Raw genomic sequence first — 22191 nt, forward strand, 5'->3', positions numbered from 1 at the left:
ATATCTCTGCTATCCCAGTGCAAAAATACATCTGATGAAGCCTCCCATAAGCAGCATCTGGGCCACAGGCAACTTGCGGAAGAATTCAAAATGAGCCACTATGCAATTGTAAAAACAAACCTCAGTGAGCTCGTTAAACGGCAAAAATATATATACATCTCCCAAATGCTTGAAATAAACGATTATCAGCATGTGCTTGATCGGGTCATGTGTTTCTTGATGACTGTGGCAAAACGGAAATGGTCTCCGATTGAGGGAAAAAGGTTCCCCAGCCCCGCTCAGGAGGTCGAAACCTCTGAGCAAAAGTCATGAATAATGAACAATAAAATCCCCCAAAGGTTTCAATGTTGTGTGAAGTGAAAATACATTTAGAAAGTAATGATTTTCACATTATTTTTGAACATCACAAACAAAGCCATGCCATGTAACATGGACAAGGCGCCTTGGAAACGCTACGCCATCAGTCATGCAACGGGCACTAGCTGTCACGTTTCGGTATGCAACCAACGGGTAGCACCGTCGGGTCTCGCCTGCAGCTGCACAGGTGATGATCGTTTTAATCAGTGGCAGTTAAAAGGATTCCCGGCACCACCATTTGGTGTCGGGTCATTGTTTGCTTCAGCCTGTGAGGTTTGTTTCTTGTCATGGTTTTGTTTGCTACTTTGGACCTTTTTGTTTTGATAACTTTGTTGTTTGAGACCTTATTCCTGCTGACTTTATTTAATTTATTTAATTTGTCAAATACACCGTGCTCCTCCCTCCTGCTTGCTTTTTTGGCATCCACTACCACTTTGCAAATCGTGACATTTGCAAGCCGTGAGCATTGCGTCGGCTGGTAACACTGGGGTTCCTTTGACATTTCAACCCAGAGGACTCAATGACTGGGATTTCCAATACCAATTTTAAACACAGGTCTCACCACAGTGCTTCTCCCCCAATTTCATTTCCCATCATATGGCAATTCGGAATCGGCAAAGTCAGTGACGTCCAGGTCACGCTAAATTTGGAAATAAACTCAAGCATACAGTGATTATTAACCCTTCTCTCTATTTATCCAGCTTTGATCCTCATCGCCTTTTCGAAATATTTAGTATGATGTCATTGGTATTACTATGACGGCTGCTCTATTTGGAGCAGAATGGGAGTGTGAATGATTTTGTCTCTGTGTTAACCTGCCCTGTGATTAGCTTAGCAACCAATCCAGGTTATATGCCACCATCTGCCCAAAGTCAGCCTGGATAGACTCCAGCACACCTGCCACTCTGAAAATAAGTCGTATTGAAAATTGTTGGTTGGAGGACATTAAAATATAAAGTCAAGAATATCATGGTCATGTTGTGTCATTAGAAATGTGGTTTCTAGCCGGAACCCAAACATATTAAAATACATTATACACTGCCAGAACATTGCCGTACACATAAAAATAATATGGAAAAAAACATATAAAATATGTTATTACAGGAAAAAAATATGTAATTATGAGCATTTAACAGCGTTCAATTTATATTACACTTTCACTCTTGGCTTGAATTTCGATGTTTATTTTTTTGTGTCATAAAGCATCTTAAAGGACTTTGAAGTTCTGTTTGTGATGTAATTTAGGGAAAGAGATGCCCATTTCACGGTAAGATCAGAGCATTGTCATCAAATGGTGAGTATAGTTTTTGCTTTTTTGAATGTTGCTGTGCCGATTACCATTTTGTGTTTACTGAGCGAGTTGCTTGTTCTGTAGCCACAACGTCTTCTTGTGCCAGTCCCAAGCCCGGATAAATACAGAGGGTTGTGTCAGGAAGGGCATCCGACGTAAAAGCTTGGCCAAAACAAACATGAGGATCAAACCTCTAAAGATGGAGGACACTGATTCGCTGTGGCGACCCCTTGAGAGGAAAAGCCGAAAGGAAAAGAAGAAGTGTCGTAATGCAACCTTTTTCCCCCTTTGGGTACTGCCCATATCCTCCTTTTCAAGATTTCATGTGTCACCATTTCTGTTCTTTTGTCCCATTCCAACTATTTTACTGAGGCAGACTGATGTGCACATTTTAAAAGAGCGCATTCGCCCCAACTCCCATAAATAAGAATTGCCTGTGGAGGGAGGGGAACATAACAAAGTGGACAAGACCCACACTCACGCCCTAGCACACTTGTGCAATCTCACTTGCACTTACACATGCGTGTGTGACAGCTAGAAAGTCCCACAAAAAAAAGTCTTCAGCAACTGACGGACAGACAGATAGACAGACTACAACTATGAACCTTAACATACTAGTCTGGGAGTCCAGTGCCGTCTCCTTTCTGGGCAGTCGGCCAACACAATAAGGGGAAAATACCTCTCATGCTGTCCCCACCGAGCTTCAGAACATGATCTACAACCGTGCCACATCACTTCTTACCGCACGACGGCACAAAGAGCCCATTCTTTCATGCCGCCCCTTATGTTCTTTTGTAATCAATATAAATCCCTCGTTTTTCTGTTCATTAAACATTCACATTCAGACCAGAGTTTAATCCGCCTGCTGCTTGTGTGGTCGTGACTGGACTTTCTAATGAACAAAAATCAGGTGGATATAGATGAGCAACCAGGTCAATGCTCAAGAAACCCTTTGAAATAAAATTATACCGCTGATTCCTAGGCAAGTGTGTAGATAGGGGAAAGCGATTGCATTTTTGTCTTAATAGGAATGCAAATGGTGTCTTTCCCCCCCAAAAAGTCAGTTATTTAAAGGTCAACCAACGTCCCTTTTTTGTTTCTTAACTGACATCAGAAACACGTTTTATAGCATATAAAATACCCAAAACACGCAGTATGATATTTTTAGTCAAGTGCAAAACACCAATAAAAATGACTTAGTGTCCAAAATCTGCAAAAAAATTGAGCTGCGAATTGGGCATTTTCAGAAAGTCCCGCCCCCAGTTCGTGACGTCACGCCAAGACGTCTTGCATTGCTTGAGAATCAAAACTATGGCTTCAGATTCGGAGAATATGCTTTCTTGTTACACATCCAGTTATGAATATGATTCAAATAGTTCCGAAGAGGAAAGCATACATGTTTGCAATCGATGAAAGAATTTATTCCGTGCCATTTTGAGGCAACATTGGGGGAAAATGTATCACTCAAAAAGAGGCATAAATTGGCGACCTCCTGTGGCCACCTCCGTTTCCACAGGCTGATAAATTCGTTATATGGAGCTTGAACGCCCTCTTCTGGCAGCTTTTGGGTGCAACACAAGGTTTTCAGACCAAACAATACAGCAAAATACATTGAGTGATGGAAGGACTGCTACAATATGTCTTTTTTGTCGGTCAGGGGCGTTCCTTTAGTGACGTCACGTACGGACTCGTCACCAACTCAAAAACAAGACTTCCTGAATATTCAGCGCAAGTCTTAAAACGTAAAATATAGCTATATGCGGTGGAATCTTATTAAAATACGCTCAGTAGAAGTCATTTGAAGCCATTTAACTTATCCGGAGACGTCGGGTGTCCTTTAAGGATTGTGGTTCACCTTCATATATTACACAGTGTTGTGTGACAGTTTTGTGTCACACTCAACAAAAACTCAATATAATAAAAATAATAATCTCTTTCTTCTTTTCCTTTCGGCTTCTCCCTTCAAGGGGTCACCACAGCGAATCAGGGTCGTCCATATTCAGAGGTTTAATCCGCATGTTTGTTTTGGCCGAGCTTTTACATCGGATGCCCTTCCTGACACAACCCTCTGTATTTGTCCGGGCTTGGGACCGGCACAAGAAGACTTATGTCCCTTTGTGGCTACAGAACAAGCAACTCACTCAGTAAAAGGCTCCCAAACACAAAATGGTCATCGTCACAGCAACATTCAAAAAAGCAAAAACTAAAATACAAAAATTAAATTGAAATTATTATTATTTATTTACTTAGGCATTGTTTGTGTATTTGTGTATTTGTTTGCTTTTCCATTATTTATTTATTTCATGTATTTTATGTACTTATGTATCTAGTTTTATTCATTTATATATGTATTTGTTTATTTGTATTTTTATCTTGCTTGTTTGTCCATTTTTTTATTTATTTGTTTATTCATTTAGTTTTATTTATTTATTTATTTATTTATTTATTTATTTATTTATTTATTTTATGTATTCCTTGAAGGGAAAAGCCGAAAGGAAAAGAAGAAGATGTATCTATTTTTATTTATTTATATGTATTTGTTTATTTGTATTTTTATCTTGCTTGTTTGTCCATTTTTTATTTACAGTAAAGTCTCGTTATATCGATATTCAAGGGAGTCCGAAAAAATATCGATATAACCGGGACTATCGATATATCCGACCCTGTTTGCATGTTATTTTCTCAGTGCGTGCATAGAAATAGTATCGATATAACCGGGACTATCGATATATCCGATATCGATATAACGAGACTTTACTGTATTTGTTTATTCATCTAGTTTTATTTATTTATTTATTTATTTTGCATGTTTGTTCATTTTTTCTTGATTTGTTTATTCATCTCGTTTTATTTAGTTGCATATTTGTATTTTTTATTTTGCTTGTTTGTCCATTTTTTATTTATTTGTTTATCCGTCTCGTTTTATTTAGTTATTTATTTGTATTTTTTATTTTGCTAGTTTGTCCATTTTTTAATTGTTTGTTTATTCATCAAGTTTATTTATTTATTTATTTATTTATTTATTTATTTATTGTATTTTTTTTTCCTTTATTTTTTTTATATGGTATGATCTGAGAGTGGAACTTGATTAAAAAGACCACTCTCTGGACTCGTCTTGTGTCTTACTTTTGATTATCAAGAAACCACTGCTCTCCAAGAAAAAAATGGAGACAGAATGCTTGACACAACCTTTCCCCATGACCTTTTACATTGGGCTTGAGGAGCTTTACTGAGAATATGGTGAAAGACGCGATTCTGGTTTGCAACAAAAGTAAAGTTAGCCTTCATCCATATTTTGCCAACATTTTAAAAATATAAACTCTCTAGGATGATCTGTTTCAAACTGTTCTTTAAAGACCTGAAACTTTCCAATTTGGCAGAGGTGTTCGCTCGACGCGGCGACGGTCCACTTTTAGTTCATTGTGGTTTCCAGTCTGTAAAACTTGAGATTTATTGTCACGCTTGCAGAAACACAATGGTCACAACGAGTAATTATAATCTGACTTTGGAACGTTTCCTTTGCCGATATTAAAAAAATAAAAACACTATACAGAATACAGCAGAGCAAAGTTGCATGCACAAATAGTGGCGTGTCGTAAGAAGATAAGGTCCAGCTCAATATGGATATGCAACTGATACAGTAGAAGAAGACAAACATTGTCTATATCGGATGTCAACTACACGCGTTTAGCGTTATTTACGTTGGGATTTTGTAACAACCAGACATTCAGGTGTCCTTGTCTCAAAATTGTTTGTGTCAATGTTTATTTTTTTACCGTCAAGATAAGGCAAGATCTTCCACCAGCAAAACCTGGGCCGCAAGTCCCATGACTAGACGCTTCCCATGTTTTGATCTTTGCTCCATGGGCTGTGACTTTTATCCTTCTATTTCAACATCATTTTCCGTATTTGCAAAAGGCCTGTTGGGGTTCTCTTTCCCATGCACTTGTCAATGAGGTCCATGTGTTTTTAATTGATTTGTAGCATTGGCGTCCATCATCATTGTGCAACCGACTATCTGACTTTGAAGGATCATTGTCCTATTTGTGCCATGAATGATTTTCCTCATCGCATACACAAGCACACCTAAATCATGTGCAACCCAGAGACACAGCGACATACGGATCTTTGGAGCCGGACGGTCCCTTTGCCTGCTTCGTCCCATTGTCTGTGGAATTATTGACTCTTGGATGAACACCATTTTCATTTCAGTGGGAACAATTGTGTTAAAATTGGAATATTTTGCAAGCCAAACTTAAAGAACGGTTTTCATTGGAAACGAAGGAGCTAAAGTAGAACGGCCCCAAAGTGGGGAGGGGAAGCACAACATGAAACTGCACTGGAAAGTGACAAATGCAACATAAAGTGCGCCCAGATGGAGGGACTGTGAAAATACTTGATCCCGCTTTACGTCAATGATGCCAAACTCTCACTCAAATCCCAATTCAATGTACAAAAAGCAGCACTGATGCATTGCTGATTTAAGACTTCCGGTTCGAGCGCCCTATTAGGGTCAGCCAAGGACCTGCGGCCGCTCGGGCGTATAGCCGTTGTCTTGTGCACACATGCTTGGCGCTTTACACGAATTCCATTTCAAATTAAATCAGGTCAGGTTTTTCTCCCGGGCTTGAAAAACACAGCAAGTCAGCAAAAATGATTATGTGGAGCCACTTTACTGTAAATTGTCCACCAGCAGACTGGCCTGTTATTGCACTTCAACTTGAAATTAGCGCAAATGTTTTGCCTCTTGAGGAGCATTTTGAGACTAAGGCTCAAAAATAGGATGGGATCAATATTGCCTTGTTATTAAAAGCCATCATCATGTCAGAAATATGGATATAGAACCTCTTGGCAAAACTTTCTTTCTAGGGTTAGCTCTCCCACATTCCAGATACATGCATGTTAGTCTTAAAGGGCAACCGACGTCTCCGGTCAAGTTGTGTCCATAATTTGTAAAATGTCTTCAAATGACTTCTACTGAGCGTATTTTACAAAGATTCCACCGCATACAGTGAGACCTCAACTTACGAACTTAATTGGTTCCCAGACAGAGTGTGTAAGGCGAAAAGTGTGTATCTAAAAAAAAAAATCCCATAGGAAACCATTAAAATGGGAATAATCCGTTCCCGGGTTTCCATAAAATATACTTTTCAACTAAATAAGCCTTAAAACTACACACAACATACCTTATTCTATGTATAATAAATGTGCTATTGTATTGTAATGAAAGAAATACACTGCATTGTATCATCAAGTCACTTTATTTACATTTGTGATGGTCATTGATGGCTTGATGGAATGGCGTTGGAGGTCGAAGGTCAAAGGGAATTGCTGTTTGGAAAGAGATGCGCATTACATGAGGACTGTAATTAAAGAAATAAACTGTGCTGTAAAATAAAGTTTTATTTACCTTTTTCATGGTCGTTGATGGCTTATGAAAGGAGAGTCATCTTCCATAAGGACTGTTGATAACTTAACCTCTGGTGCTGTTCGGTCGTGTACTTCCGCCGAAGATCACTCCGCCAGCCGTGGTGGGTGTGTATTATGAAAATAGTGCTTATTATAAGGTTTAATTTTCATAAATTTGACGTTTGTAAGACAAAAAGTTTGTAAGATAAGGTGTTTGTAAGTTGAGGTCTCACTGTATAGCTATATTTTACGTTTTAAGACTCGCGCTGAATATTTAGGAAGTCTTGTTTTTGAGTTGGTGACGAGTCCTCACCCTACGTCACTGAAGGAACGCCCCTGACTGAGAAAGGACATCCCTTGCATCACCTCAATGCATGTTGCTGTACTTTGGTCTGAAGGACCAAAAAGAGGCAGAAGAGGGCTGATTAATTACTTACAAGGCTTTGTTGCCATTTTCTGCCTTTTTTGGGTGCGACATGCCTCAAAATGATGAAATGCCAGCGTTCACTGAACCCGGACAAACTCATATACAGTTAGCTAATAGCTAGCTAATAGATTGCTAATCTTCATGGAGCATATGAACAGCTAACGATTTCAGACTTGATCTTAGTTTTACTCCCTTGTGCATTCTACTATCTTTGTGACTGTTTTATTTCCTATATATGATAGTTGTCCATGTTAAGCATTTTGTTACAGCTTCAGCTGTTGTTAAAGTGCTATATAAATCAACATTTCTTGTGTTTTGTTGTATTGTACAGTTACATTCTCAGCGATTGTCAATTTTCAGTGAACTTAGAATGCTTGTTTGGGGAATGAGGGGGGGAAACCAGGGTCTCTGGAGACATCCGAAGCCAACATTGAGACATCTTGGCTGTCCGGTGCAGTTGAGGAATTTACTGATGTACAGTATACAGTGTATTGTGAAAAGCAAGCAACCACTAAGCAGACGTGTGTCGCAACGTAGAATAACCCTTTGTGCCAGCTGTCCACATAGTGTACACCTCAAAGTGAAATAGAACTCTTGCGGATGACCTGATTAAGTTGTAGTTGCAATTGATGCATTGTCCTGAGAACACAATAGCTTGAATTAATGGCACTTTTCACACCCTAAAGCCTTCATTTACTTCAAAAGATGACTCTGCGCCTTATACGCGGGTGCCTCTTATATATGAAGTTATATTGAGCCACAACAGGTCTCACAACTCCTGTCAGTAGTCACCGTCTCCTTTTCCCCGCTGTAGAAGAAGTTGCCGCCTCGACTGCTGCACCTTCTAATGTGGTGTGCCATATATTTTGAATTTTTGAAATATATTTATGTATTATATTTGTAAAACTGCTTTCATTCATTGAAGGTGCGCCTTATACAGTGATACCTCAGCTTACAAACTTAATTTGTTCGCATAAAGTGTGTGTAAGGCGAAAAGTTCATCTGCTGAACATTTATTTCACATAAGAAACCATTAAAAATGAGAATAATCCGTTCCTGGGTCCCCAAAAAACATAATTTTCTACTAAATAAGCCTTAAAACTACACAAAATATACCTTATTTTATGGATAATAAACGTGCTATTGGATTGTAATTAAAGAAATAAACTGTACTGTATAATAAAGTCGTTTTATTTATCTTTGTGATGGTCGTTGAATTAGTTTCCTCTTGATGATATCCGAGTGAAGTTGCCGTGCTTTCTCGGCAAGAATACCCCCACTCACACGGTCCGCAGCGAGCTGTTTTTTTGTTAATCCAAATCAACAGAATGTTTTCAACCTCTTCTATTGCTTGAGACCATTGCTTAGACAACACAGAAACACCCTTAGCCACACCTAGAAATGGTCGACTTAGCATACTGGACGCTTAGTCACACAAACTCACACCTCGTTCGTGTTTTTCAATGATCTTCTTTTGCTCGACCATAATCTGACCAGAATGTGTCTTCTTCGGCTGAACACTAGCCAGTGGTGGGATCTTTTTCGGTCCCATAATAGCAAAAGTACTCCACACGATAACAAACCATGTCTGCACTCAAATAAAGGGGATGTGAAAAACTAGTCCGCCAGCCACCGTTGCGCTGTTTGGTTTGTCTGCCGAAAAGTAGTTCGTATGCCAATATTATATTCTCGCGAATGTAATGTTCGTAAGGTGAAACGTTCATTAGCTAAAGCGTTCGTAAGCCGAGGTATCACTGCATATGAAAAAAGTTTGAAAATACACCATTCATTGAAGGGTGAGCCTTATACTCCAGTGCGCCTTATACACTGGAAAATACGGTACCTTTTAAATTTACCCACTTCCCACTGTTGCCTACCTGATTTAGAATTGTTGTTATTGTTTGTTTGTATCCAGCATCAAAAGGGGGGGGGGGTGATTTCGGTATGATACCAAGCTGCAAATGGGTCAAAAGTTTCCAGTGTAAACAGGCACCCTGCAGTGTCAGCATCCCACTAATATAGAGAGCTCCCCCCACCCACCACCACCCTCCCACGTTCGCCTTGAATGGCCTTAATGCACGAATGCGTGATAACTAAATGTGTCAGCCTGAGGTTCTATTGGCGTGGGGGGGAGCAAAGTGCCGGAGATAAGCTCGTGTATCTCGTTCCAGACACCCACCCCCTGACAAACCCACCACCACCACCAACGAACACACACTAGCAAATAAGTCGTGTATTATTTATCCAGGAGTTCCACGTGTGCTGCCTCACGGGGATCGTCCCTGTTCGGCTCTATGATTGGACACACCTCCATGCGCCATCGTCTGTTCCAAGTGGGGCGGGACCTTGGCCGCACACACACCCACGATTGGCCCCCCAATCCAAAAATGGACCGTGTTATCTCCTCGGGTTCGAGGAGCAGGTTACGGGGTTATAAATAGAGCCTCCAAACAGGAGGGGGAGAGAAAATGAGCATCGGCGCGCGGCGACCGCTCCATGATCTCTGTGAGGAGGATGCTGCAGCAGGCGTTAAGAGTGTCCGGCCGCAGTGCTTTCCCGCTCCTCAAGTGGGTGGAAAGGTGGGCTGAGGGGGCAGCGGCCGGTCCCGATGGGACGACTGTGAGGAGCCTGGACGACATGCCCGGCCCGTCGGTGCTTGGCTTCGCCTGGGACTTATTCGCCCGCCGGGGACTGTCCAAGTTGCACCAGTTACAGGTAGGAGCACCTTCAACACGACTGCACTTGAAATATGCTCATAGACTACATGATGTTTTTGAGTTATTTCTTGAAAAGTAGTGTTTATCACCTTTCATTTAACTGCAAAATCCAAATGCATTTTTCTGGGCTGTATCAAAGGTCCTGTCTATAAAAATACTGATTCCTCAGCTGTGATTTAATGAAATGAAATGAAATAATAACAATAATAATAATATGCTGTTCTATTTTATGTGGATTAGAGCTGCGTGATTTAATAATAACGAGAGTTCTGTCAAATACTCCCTTGATAAAAATCTAATTATCAGCGTGAACTACTCAGTGTTAAATTATCACTTTCTGACAGATAAAAATAAACTGTATCCAAGAGAACATTTTCTTGTATTTGACATTCCACTGTGCAGGTGTGCTAATTGATATTGCCAAGAAGTCTTCTTACATACTGTGTATGCTTTTAAGTTTTGATCAGTGGATGAACTGTGCCCCTCCCCATTGATGTTCCGACAACTCTGATTCCAATTAGTCCAGAGGAACTTTGGAGGTGAAATGCACGTTATCTTAATTCCATTTTTAATTATTTGCATACAGAACTGATCATCCTTTATCCACTAATGTGAAAGGACATTAAAAAAAACATCGAAACACCTGCCTTGGATTGAATGTGACTTTTTTTCAAGATATAAAAATAAGCTTGCAAGAATGGAAGACATATTTAAAAGTTTCAGTCAGGTACTGTAATTATTTAAAAAAAAGTCATTCCAGGACTATGATGGTTACTTTATAAAGTCCAATAACCCCCCTTACCCCAAAAAACAATATATATGACATTTTCTCACATAGAATGCCTAAAATGTTTGTATTATTGGATAGACCTGCTGTGTCCGCGGAGCAATGACATATCTCAGTCGTCATGTAATAATAATGTCAGATAAGTCACTGTCTTTAGCTGGAAAACCTCCAGATGCACACAAAAGCGCACTCGTTTCATGTATCACTTCCCAGCTGGAGGGAGTGCAGCGGTACGGCCACATGTGGAAGGCGAGCTTCGGCCCCATCACGACGGTCCATGTGGCTCATCCGGCGCTCATTGAGCAGGTGCTGAGACAAGAGGGCCAGCGTCCAATGCGCTCTGACCTTTCTTCCTGGAAGGACTACAGGAAGCTCAGAGGTCAACACTACGGACTGTTAACATCGTGAGTGCTTTTATCATGTCTAGCTAAGTTGAATGACATTACAGAAGGCTGCACGTCATCCTCTTCATCTAATGGAAAAAACCTCCATAAGACTTTTTCTCCACAAAGAACCACAAACAACACATAACAATGTCCTACAACAAAGCATCAAGAAGATAAAGGCACTTATAAATGAAATGTATTATTATTATTATTAATATTCTTCTTCTTATTCATATTCATATTATTATTATTATTATTAGTTTCCCAATGCGCTTGTCATGAAGTGTATGTAATACAGCGGTGCTCAATACATCGATCGCAATCCACCAGTCAATCTCCAAGGTATTATTTGTCGATCGCATGATAAGGTGATGTGACAGTCATAAACTGACGCTATATAAATAAAGTTGAGTCGTTTAAAAAAAACTCGACGTCAGCCTATTGGCCATCCCTTCACTTGATTGATACACCAGACAGCCAATCAGATGACATCTCATTATTAGGTACACTGCATACTCAAACCACGCCCCAGAACTTTGCAAAGTTAATAAGCTAGTCGTTAGTTACATCCTAATTTTTCGCTCGTTTTTTCCATTTAAACGTAAGATAAAATATAAAAATGAGTGGAGCAGCTGGGCCAAGTAAGAAGAAAACATGTATCACTTTCCTACCGAATGGGACTCGGACTTTTTTTTCACGATGACATTTTCGAAGTGCGCTTGTCTCTTCTGCCAGTTATCAGAGTGAACTCAGGTAATGGCAAAAAATGTACATAATTATGTTGTGTTATGCAACATACATTACAAAACAATACATGTTGATTTATATTGCACTTTAACAACAACACAAGTTGCAAGAATCCTCAATATATTTCTCAACAAATCATTTTGACTTGGTCATTTCAAAAGTAGCTCCCATGCTGAAAAAGTGTGCGCACCCTTGATATAATATATTTGACCATGCGGAAATTTAAGTAAGGTAACAATTAGTTGTGCCTCAAACCGCTGTGCATAATTGATAGGAACCAAAAATAAAACGACATGCAAATATAAAATGCTAATGTAAGCTAGTTACACACCCCCTTTCAATTGGAACATGGATGTAAAAATTTTCTTATACAAATTACGGTCCTACATTCAAATGGACTCCTGGTCCCGTGGTGTCTGTCTCAGTTTATCACCCATTTTAAAAAAATTGTCTCGGTTTTGGTCCAAATTCAAACGTCCTTTTTCATTTTTTATTTTGGTCAAGTTTTAGTCAACAAAAACTATCAACATTTGTGTCTAGTTTTAGTCAGGACAATAGTTTTACGCTTTTACTAAATTTTCATGTTCATACATATTTCATGAATAAAAATGTCGGAAAAGGTTGTTTTCAAGTCAGTGTAACAAAATTAGCATCACTCAAAATGATATGAAGAATCTGTTACTATCACTGCATGCTACATGCTATAAGCTAGTAAGGCAGCCATGTTATTGTTGGGCCTTTATACTTGTTGATTTATATGATTTAATCTGTTATTGTGGTTTACAAGCCACAATGTGAAATTTTGGTTTGGACTTTAGAAAGCATCATGGCACTTGATTTGTTTTGCGGGCCGAATTTAATGATGTGTCGGGCCAGATTTGGCCCTCGACTTTGACACCATGATTTCGAGTGTTCAATCAGCCTGTCGTGCATGATTTTGGAATGTGGGAGGAAACCCACGCAAGTCCGGGAAGAAGAACTTATCTTGTAACTGTAAATTGTCCTTGACATTTTTGAAAGGCGCTAATAAATACATTATATTATAATTAATTATAATGTTACATTATAAACAAACAGCAGCAAACTTTGTCTTTGTGGCGACCAAAGTTTTGTGTCTCTTAAGTTGCGTTTTAGCCTGTTGCCCTGGGCCCACTTACTAAACCTACAAAAATCAAGCAGAATACACAGTTTCTGGTCATTCCGGGTGAAATCTAAGTTTGTGATTGTAGCTAACTGAACATTCAAACCTTCTTTTTGTGTCTCCTGTACAAACTCTCATCTCATCAAGTCATAAAGCCAACTTGAATTCAACCACTACAGATCCCCACATGGTAAAACTGAGATGGCGCCTTCATTATTTCGTTAACATGCTTAATGTCTGTCACTTACCCCCCCCCTACCCCCAATACAATCCCAATAGATGATCACTGACAATGTTGTTTTGTGTTGTGTTCAGTGAAGGCGAGGAGTGGCAGGAGGTTCGAAGCCTCCTAGCCAAGCACATGCTGCGGCCCAAGGCGGTCGAAGCATACGACCAAACACTGAACAGCGTGGTCAGTGACCTCATCACCAAACTTCGCCTGCGCAGACATCCCGAAGGCCTCGTGACTGACATCGCAAGGGAGTTCTATTATTTCGGCCTCGAGGGTGAGGTCCAAAAAAGTTTGGAGGATTATTATGTGTTGAAACTGATTTTTGCTCATGTTAAAGCCTGACATGACCCATTTTTGTTCACTTTTTCACTAATGTAGCATTATCATGTTATGGATAACTGAATTATAATACAGTAACCCCAGCCCAAAATTGATTCCTACTAGTTTGCATGGGGGGGGGGGGGGATAACACTTTTTCGGGGGAGGGGGGGGGCAAACACATAGTAGAAAAGGAGCAGTGTCGAAGGTAGGTGAAGCAATGTAGTTTACAAAAAATATGCTCTGAATATATCTTCGCTCAAGGTCTATCACCATGGGATTGGAGGCCAGATTTGAAGGTCGTGTGAATTTTGAGAACGATGCAGTCACATCGCACCAGAAGTTACATCATGAGCCAGCAAAATTTACCTTTGGAGGATACAGCCTACAAAATTCAACACAGCTTGTACTTCAACGTAGCCTATAGCTTCTATTGATGAGAAGGTTTCTTCAGCCGTCATTTGTACAAAAGTGAAGGTTTCGGTTAGTTCGCTGACGAAGCCTCTTGGATAGGAGGCGAAACGTCCGAAACCTTCACTTTTGTACAGATGACGGCTGAAGAAACCTTCTCATCGATGGACCACTCCTGTACGACTGAGAGCTTACAAAAAAAAAATAAAAATATAGCTTCTATTGAAAGTAATGTCCTCCGTTGTAATCCATCTTTTTAGGCCTACAGACAGTTACAGCAATAGGTTCACTTTATAATTTGGCTTCATCATTAATGTATATTGTGAGATGATTAATTACGGTTTTTTTTGTGTGTGAAAAAAAACAAGATGTTTTGTTTTCTGTGAACCCAAAAAGGCGGGCAGCACGATGGATGACTGGTTGGCACGTCTCCATTTTCATAGTGCAGAGATGCAGGGTTCAATTCTGGCTCTGGCCTTCCTGTGGGGAGTTTGCATGTTCTTCCTATGCCCAGCACAGATTAATTGATTGTCTCTCTTGCGATTGGCGAGCAACCAGTTCAGGGTGTCCCCCACCTACTGTGGGATAGGCCATGACCGTGGTGAGGATACGTGGATTAAAATATATATATATATATATATATATATATATATATATATATATATATATATATATATATATATATATATATATATATATATATATATATATATATATATATATATATATATATATATATATATATATATATATATATATATATACAGTAAAGTCTCGTTATATCGATATCGGATATATCGATAGTCCCGGTTATATCGATACTATTTCTATGCACGCACGGAGAAAATTACATGCAAACAGGGTCGGATATATCGATAGTCCCAGTTATATCGATATTTTTTCGGACTCCCTTGAATATTGATATAACGAGACTTTACTGTATATATATTAGGTATTTTTCAGTGTATAAGTCGCACCTTGCGCCTTATATGCATGTGGGCCTTATATGTTAAGTAATATTGAGCCACAACAGGTCTCGCAACTATCGTCAGCAGGCACCAACTACAAGAAGTCGTGTGCAACCCCAGCTTCTTCTGTTGTGCCTTATAATGTAGTGTGCCTTATATTTGGAAAACTTTTATCGATTTATATATTTTATTTGGAAAACTATTTTCATTCATTGGAGGTGTGCGTTATATATGGACAAAGTATGAAAATACAGCATTGTTGGGGGTGTGCCTTATACTCCAGTGCGCATTATACACCGGAAAATACAGTATGTGTCGCGAATGTTATTAATTAAAAGAAACATATGACGTCCTTTTGACTGGTGAGAATGTAACCGCTCACGTTGGAATGGGGATGAATGTTTATCTTGTCACATGAGCTCTTATAAAATCCTCACAACTCAAAAGTAAATCTCTCACTCAATACTTTTTAGACCACAAGATGATTAATAGCAAGTGTTTCATCACATTTGAATGGCCATCAAACCATTCATCAACTGCTGTCTTCTCTGTGCCAATGTCGTTTTGTATCAGTGGCAAGTCTTGACTTGAGGCTTTTCTTTTTTCTCTTTTTTTTGGGACAGGAATCTCCTCCGTGTTGTTTGAGTCTAGAATCGGCTGTCTGGAGCCAGTGGTTCCCAAAGAAACAGAACTTTTCATTGAGTCAATCAACACCATGTTTGTAAAGACGCTTCTTACGATGGTCATGCCAAAATGGTTACTTTGGCTATTCCCCAAACCCTGGGACATCTTCTGTCAATGCTGGGACAACATGTTTGAATTTGGTAGGTTCTTTTGGGGTACAAAATGATTCTAAATCATTAAATCGTGTTTATCAGAAAGGATGAATCAGGATTTATGGTATGTTGTGTGAAACTGGAGATGAGGTTGCTCTAGCCAAATGTTGAAAAAGAGAATCCATTTTTCCATTTGGTGTAATTATTTCTCTTGCGTGCTGCTCAGCTCCCATTTGGCGATTGCCATTTTCGACCGAGAAATGGGTTGTTATCTATCATCGCTTGCCCGTCTAATGAATCCAAAAATGAACATCAAACATGTTTAAAATAATCACGCCAATCCAAAGTAGATAGGCAAGAAAGAGATTATCGTTCTTAAACTGCACACACTACAAAATTTGGCATTTCTTTGCATTTTTTTTCCTTGAAGGACAACCGACATCACTTTTTTGTGTCTTAACTGACATCAGAAAAACGTTTTATAGCATCTAAAATACCCAAAACAGTCAAATGCAAAACACCAATAAAAATGACTTCAAGTGTCCAAAAACTACTTCAAATTGAACCCGGAAGTGGACGGTTTCAGAAGGTCCCGCCTCCTTGTTCGTGGTGTCACCAAGACATCTTGCCTTGCTGGAGAATCAAAACAATGGCTTCAGATTCGGATAATATGCTTTCTTGTTACTCATCCAGTTATGAATATGATTCAAATAGTTCTGAAGAGGAAAGCATACATGTTTGCAATTGATTAAAGAATTTATTCCGGTCATTTTGATGCATCTGGAGAGAAATGTAGTGACAAACTCTTTCGTACTCACAGTACCCAAAAAAAGGCAGAAGGGGGCGACAAAGCTCCGTGTAAATTGTCTCCTGGGACGTTTTGTAAGCGAACATCAAATACACCGTAGAAGTCTTGGCGCAACACACAATGATTCACCAGCGCGTTATTTATGTGTTTTCCTTCTAATTTCGCCATCAACACGAAGTTTTCAGACCAAATAAAGTACCGCAAAATGCATTGAGGTGATGCAAGGTATGTCGTTTCTCGGTGAAGGGCGTTCCTTCAGTGTCGTGACGTGAGGACTTGTCACCAACTCAAAAACAAGACTTCCAGAATATTCAGCACGAGTCTTAAAAAGTAAAATATAGCTATATGCGGTGGAATCTTTGTAAAATACGGTCAGTAGAAGTCATTTGAAGCCATTTTACAAATTATGGACACAACTTGTCCGGAGATGTCGGTTGTCCTTTAAATTAAGTATTGCATGTTTGAACAGTTTATCAGTAAATACACTAAAATTTCACCCATTTGTTGTACTGGAAACATAATTCTTTAAGGACGAGAGTGGTTCATAACCATTGACTCGATGTTTTCTTTTTTTTTTAAACACTTCCTCAAAAATAATGAGATACAAAAAAGGAGCTGTGCAGAAAATATGCTTTTTAAATAAATATAACAAAATATGCTTTTTAAATCATATTTGTATATTACAACTCATTCACTGCCATTCCCGAATTTATTGGGGTGTTGAAAGTATGACGTAGAGCGCCATTCCCGAATTTGTTCGGGTTTTGTTTTTTTATTCTTGGGTGCCGATAATGCGCTGGCCATGGCCTCTGGCAATATTTTTTCTTTTCCACAAGGGGGCAGCATTTCCATGCTAGCGCTTTGTTCCAGCTTCAGCTGTTGTTAAAGCGCTATATAAATCAATAGATATGTATTGCATTGTATTTTGGACAGCCACCCTCATTTCAAGCTGAAATAACCCAAATAATTTAGTAATTAACTTTTTTTCTGATGAAAGAAGAGAGCGTAATGTTTCTAACGCCGTATTGTATGTTTATGTCGTCCTAAAACTCAATCTTCTGTGGGTCCTGGAATTCAAGTGACAATGACAAAAACCCAGACATTTGCACATTTTTGCACGTCTGGCATTGAATTAGTTAATTAGGCAGTGTCAATCAAAACTGAATATACATTAATGTGCTGTGAAAGACCACGACGCGCCGCAGAAATGTCAGGAAAATGTGTTTCATAATATCTCATTTCAATCAATCAGGTGTCATCAGAGAATTCTAAATCGTAAACATGTTGCGCCTTTGTGCCACTTTTCCAGCTAAAGGCCACATTGACCAGCGCCTGAAGGAAGCAGCGAAAAAAAGCAAGTGTGAAAAAGTGAAAGGCCACTACCTTGCCTACTTCCTGGCCCAGACAGATTTGCCCATGAAGACTGTTTACAGCAATATCACAGAACTTCTACTTGCAGGCGTCGACACCGTAAGACCAAACATCAACATTTGCATTATTGTATTGGAGGGCCGTAAAAAAAGGGATTTTCGATAACACTGTTTTTCAGACCCATATCATTACAAGTACTCACCGATACTAATCACATTAATACTTTTGCTACATAAAATTACACTTTAACCAATGATAGGCCATTTGAAAGACAACCGACGTCTCCGGACAAGTTGTGTCCATAATTTGTAAAATGGCTTCAAATGACTTCTACTGAGCGTATTTTAAAAAGATTCCACCGCATATAGCTATATTTTACGCTTTAAGACTTGTGCTGAATATTCTGGAAGTCTTGTTTTTGAGTTGGTGACCAGTCCGTACGTGACGTCACTGAAGGAACGCCCCTGACGGAAAAAAAGGACACATTGTAGCAGTCCTTCCATCACGTCAATGCTTGTTTGGTCTGAAAACCTCGTGTTGCGCCAGAAGAGGGCGTCCAAGCTCCATATAAGGAATTTATCAGCCAGTGGAAACGCAATACACTGTCATGTCTACAAGAGGTCGCCATTCTCTGCCTCTTTTCTGGGACGCTACATTGCAGTCCAGATGCCTCAAAATTACACTGAATAAATTCTTTAATCGATTGCAAACATGTATGCTTTCCTCTTCAGAACTATTTGAATCATATTCATAACTGGATGTGTAACAAGAAAGCATATTCTCCGAATCTGAAGCCATTGTTTGGATTCTCCAGCAATGCAAGACGTCTTGGTCTGACGTCACGAACTGGGGGCGGGACTTTCTGAAAATGCCCAATTCGCAGCTCAATTTTTTGCAGATTTTGGACACTTTAAGCCATTTTTATTGGTGTTTTGCATTTGAATAAAAATATCATACTGCGTGTTTTGGGTATTTTAGATGCTATAAAACATTTTTCTGATGTCAGGAAGCAAAAAAGTGGCGTCGGTTGTCCTTTAAGGAAACACCATTATGATTTCAGACACATTCAGCTATGCAATCGGGAACAAAATAGAGTCCCAAATCAAGCGCAAATAACTAACACGGAATTTAGGGTTCACTAGTTCGCTGCCATTCACCAAATTTATTCGTGAATTGAAGTGTGACGTGGAGCGCCATTCCCGAATTTGTTCGGGTTTTGTTTTTTTCTTTGCGGGGTCAGACCTCTGCCAATGTTTTTCCCTTCCACGTTACAGCTTCAGCTGTTGTTAAAGTGCTACATAAATCAATATGTATTACGTTTTGTACCGCTGCCCCCATTTCAAGATTAGATAACTCCAGATCCATATAATTTAGGAATTAAGTCTTTTTTCTGATAAAAGAGGAGAGTCTAAGGTTTCTTACGCTATGTTGAATGTTTATGTAATCCTAAAACTCAATATTCTGTGTGTCCTGGAATTTGAGTGACAATGACAAAAACCCTGGCACTGGAGTGGACACATTTTTGCACATTGGCTGGCAGTGAATGAGTTAAACAAATATTCTGGCAAGAGAGCAAAAATTCATCTATACAAGAGAGAAATGAAGTCGCAAATCAAGCGCAAATAACTAACTGGGAATTTAGGATTCATTCTAACAAATTGTTTGTGTTATTTTCAGATATCTGGCACAATGTCCTGGTCGCTGTACGAGTTGTCACGTCACCCTGAGGTGCAAGCGTCATTACGCGATGAAGTCCTGAGCGTCCTAGGAGGCAGGAAGGTGCCTCAGGCAGCAGATGTAGCACGCATGCCTCTTATGAAGGCTGTCGTCAAAGAAGTGCTCAGGTATGATTGCTCCCGAAAAAAAATATAATAAAGCCTTGTTGGAATGTGCAACTTTGCTCATGCTGAAAACTCAGGTTGTATCCAGTGATTCCGGCGAACGCTCGTGTCATCACCGAGAGAGACATCGAGGTTGGAGGCTACCTCATTCCTAAAAATGTGAGGAGAGTTTAAAGAAATCTGATCAAATTCAGCCGAATCATCACCACCATCAAAAAAAAATCATGCTAAAATAACACCTTTCAGACCCTGATTACACTCTGCCACTTTGCAACGTCACGCGATCCGACCGTGTTTCCGAATCCAAATGAGTTCCTGCCGCACAGATGGTTGACAAAGGATCAGAGTCATCACCCATACGCCTCTGTGCCTTTCGGGGTGGGAAAACGCAGCTGCATCGGCCGTCGCATTGCGGAGCTTGAACTCTACCTCGCTATCGCCAGGGTGAGTACATGTTCATTTTTGTTCCTTCAGCATAACATCTGGATTGATGAGTTTGGAATGGATTGGATTGGATTGGATATGCCTTTATTAGTCTCACAGTGGAGAAATTTACATTTCACAGCAGCAAAGTGAAAGTGGAATACTGTCAAACTAAACTTTACCGTAAGGGGAGATGCTTTCAAGTACTCTATAAATATGCCGTCCCTTATCACGCTTTTCTATCTACTGAAAGCGTTTTACGCTGTCTTCCTTATTTTCTCACTGATCATGCAGCTGTATTGACCCAATCATAACATGGAATAACATTTCATCATTTTCAGCATGATGTTCAAGGATAGCAATGATTTCATTTGACTGATACTGTCATAGATTTTTTTTAACCACCTACCCCTAAAAAATGCAATTATTGTTTTAAAGGCTCAATCTCGATCAGCATTTTCCGCAAAATAAAAATAAAAATAAAAATTGAGGCATCTTTCAAAATCCAGAAAGATTACATTTTTTGCCATGAACTCATTTACTGCCATTCCAATTTTATTCGGGAACTGAAGATATGACGTGGTGCGCCATTCCCGAATTTGTTTTTTGTTTTTTTTAGGCCGTGTGTGTGCTGATAAAGCGCTGGTCAGACCTCTGGCAATGTCTTTCTCTCCCACAAAGGGGCAGCATTTGCCTTTTGTACAGCCACCCCCATTTCACACTTAGATAACTCCAGATCCATACAATTTAGGAATTAACTCTTTTTTTCTGATGAAAGAAGAGAGTCTATGGTTTCTGACGCTGCATTGAATGTTTACCCACACAAAAAAATCCTGTGACTGTAAATTGTCCTTGAGAGTTTTGAAAGGCGCTTAGAAAAAAGGATTATTATTATTATTATTATTATTATGTAGTCCTAAAACTCAATATTCCGTGAGTCCTGGAATTTGAGTGAAAATGACATAAACCCTGGCACTGGAGTGGATAAATTTTTGCATGTCTGCCAGTGAATGAGTTAATCCACAATTTATTTGTACTCATTGTATCATTTTCTCAAATATGTGTTTTATGGGCAGCTAGCTTCCCATGGTGGCATTTTGGAAGGTGCTGGGGGGGGGGGGGGCAGTCAATATGGCTACAGCTCTCTTAGCCATATGAAATTATTTTTTATTGCGATCATGATGTCAATCGTGGTGGCTTCTAAGAGGAAATTGTACCCCCTTGTGGAGTTGCTCTCTGTTGAAAACGTTGAAGGAATTGGGGTGGGGCGGTTGAGATTTTTCATGTATGCTGATCAGTCTCTGTTCTGCGTTTCTGCTTTCAATAGATCCTGATTGAGTTTGACGTGCGGCCAGACCCGAAAGGGGTTTCTGTGAAACCCATGACACGGACGCTGCTCGTTCCTGAAAATGTCATCAACCTGCAGTTTGTTGAACGATGACTCACTCCTCTGAGCGGGTTGGGTTACGTGAAAGTGACCACAGCTCTCAAAAGCGCAAAGCACGTGGCCAGGTGGTAACCTTTTCAGAATCATGTCAGAAAGGCTAAAAGGCCTACGGGACACCTCTGGAGTTGAGTACAGCGGCCCAGGCGCTCCATGGGAGGTCAACTAGCCTTTTGGTTGTTATAATGCATATTTGCACAAAGTCATAGCTTTCGTGAATGTTGTTCCTCCTCAGGCCATATTAAAAAATGTTTTTTTACAATAACTTAACCTGTTAAAACATCGGAGCTGACTTTTATTTTCGATCAAATGAGAAAGTCGTGATTAAAAACTGAGT

General features: G+C 39.6%; 1 protein-coding gene across 1 annotated transcript; it reads left to right on the forward strand.

Annotated features, from left to right (window-relative positions):
• Nucleotides 1–9868: 9868 nt before the first annotated feature.
• On the forward strand, nucleotides 9869–22168 carry cyp27b1 (cytochrome P450 family 27 subfamily B member 1). Its single transcript, XM_089009937.1, has 9 exons — nucleotides 9869–10199; nucleotides 11202–11392; nucleotides 13578–13768; nucleotides 15815–16015; nucleotides 18085–18245; nucleotides 19824–19990; nucleotides 20065–20146; nucleotides 20234–20431; nucleotides 21738–22168. Exons 1-9 carry the CDS (start codon nucleotides 9981–9983, stop codon nucleotides 21849–21851), a joined length of 1524 nt encoding a protein of 507 aa, XP_088866063.1. The 5' UTR covers nucleotides 9869–9980; the 3' UTR covers nucleotides 21852–22168.
• The last annotated feature ends 23 nt before the right edge of the window (nucleotides 22169–22191 follow it).

This window comes from Hippocampus bargibanti, linkage group LG12 (assembly GCF_051943395.1).
Source record: "Hippocampus bargibanti isolate YZ-2025 linkage group LG12, ASM5194339v1, whole genome shotgun sequence".
Lineage (NCBI taxonomy): Eukaryota > Metazoa > Chordata > Actinopteri > Syngnathiformes > Syngnathidae > Hippocampus > Hippocampus bargibanti.

Bases quoted from the DNA above. Each gene is read 5' to 3' on its own strand.
- cyp27b1 (XM_089009937.1), top strand. From the start codon at position 9,981: ATGATCTCTGTGAGGAGGATGCTGCAGCAGGCGTTAAGAGTGTCCGGC. The intron at 10,200-11,201 runs GTAGGAGCACCT...ATCACTTCCCAG, and splicing joins CCAAGTTGCACCAGTTACAG to CTGGAGGGAGTGCAGCGGTA. The intron at 20,432-21,737 runs GTGAGTACATGT...TGCTTTCAATAG, and splicing joins TCTACCTCGCTATCGCCAGG to ATCCTGATTGAGTTTGACGT.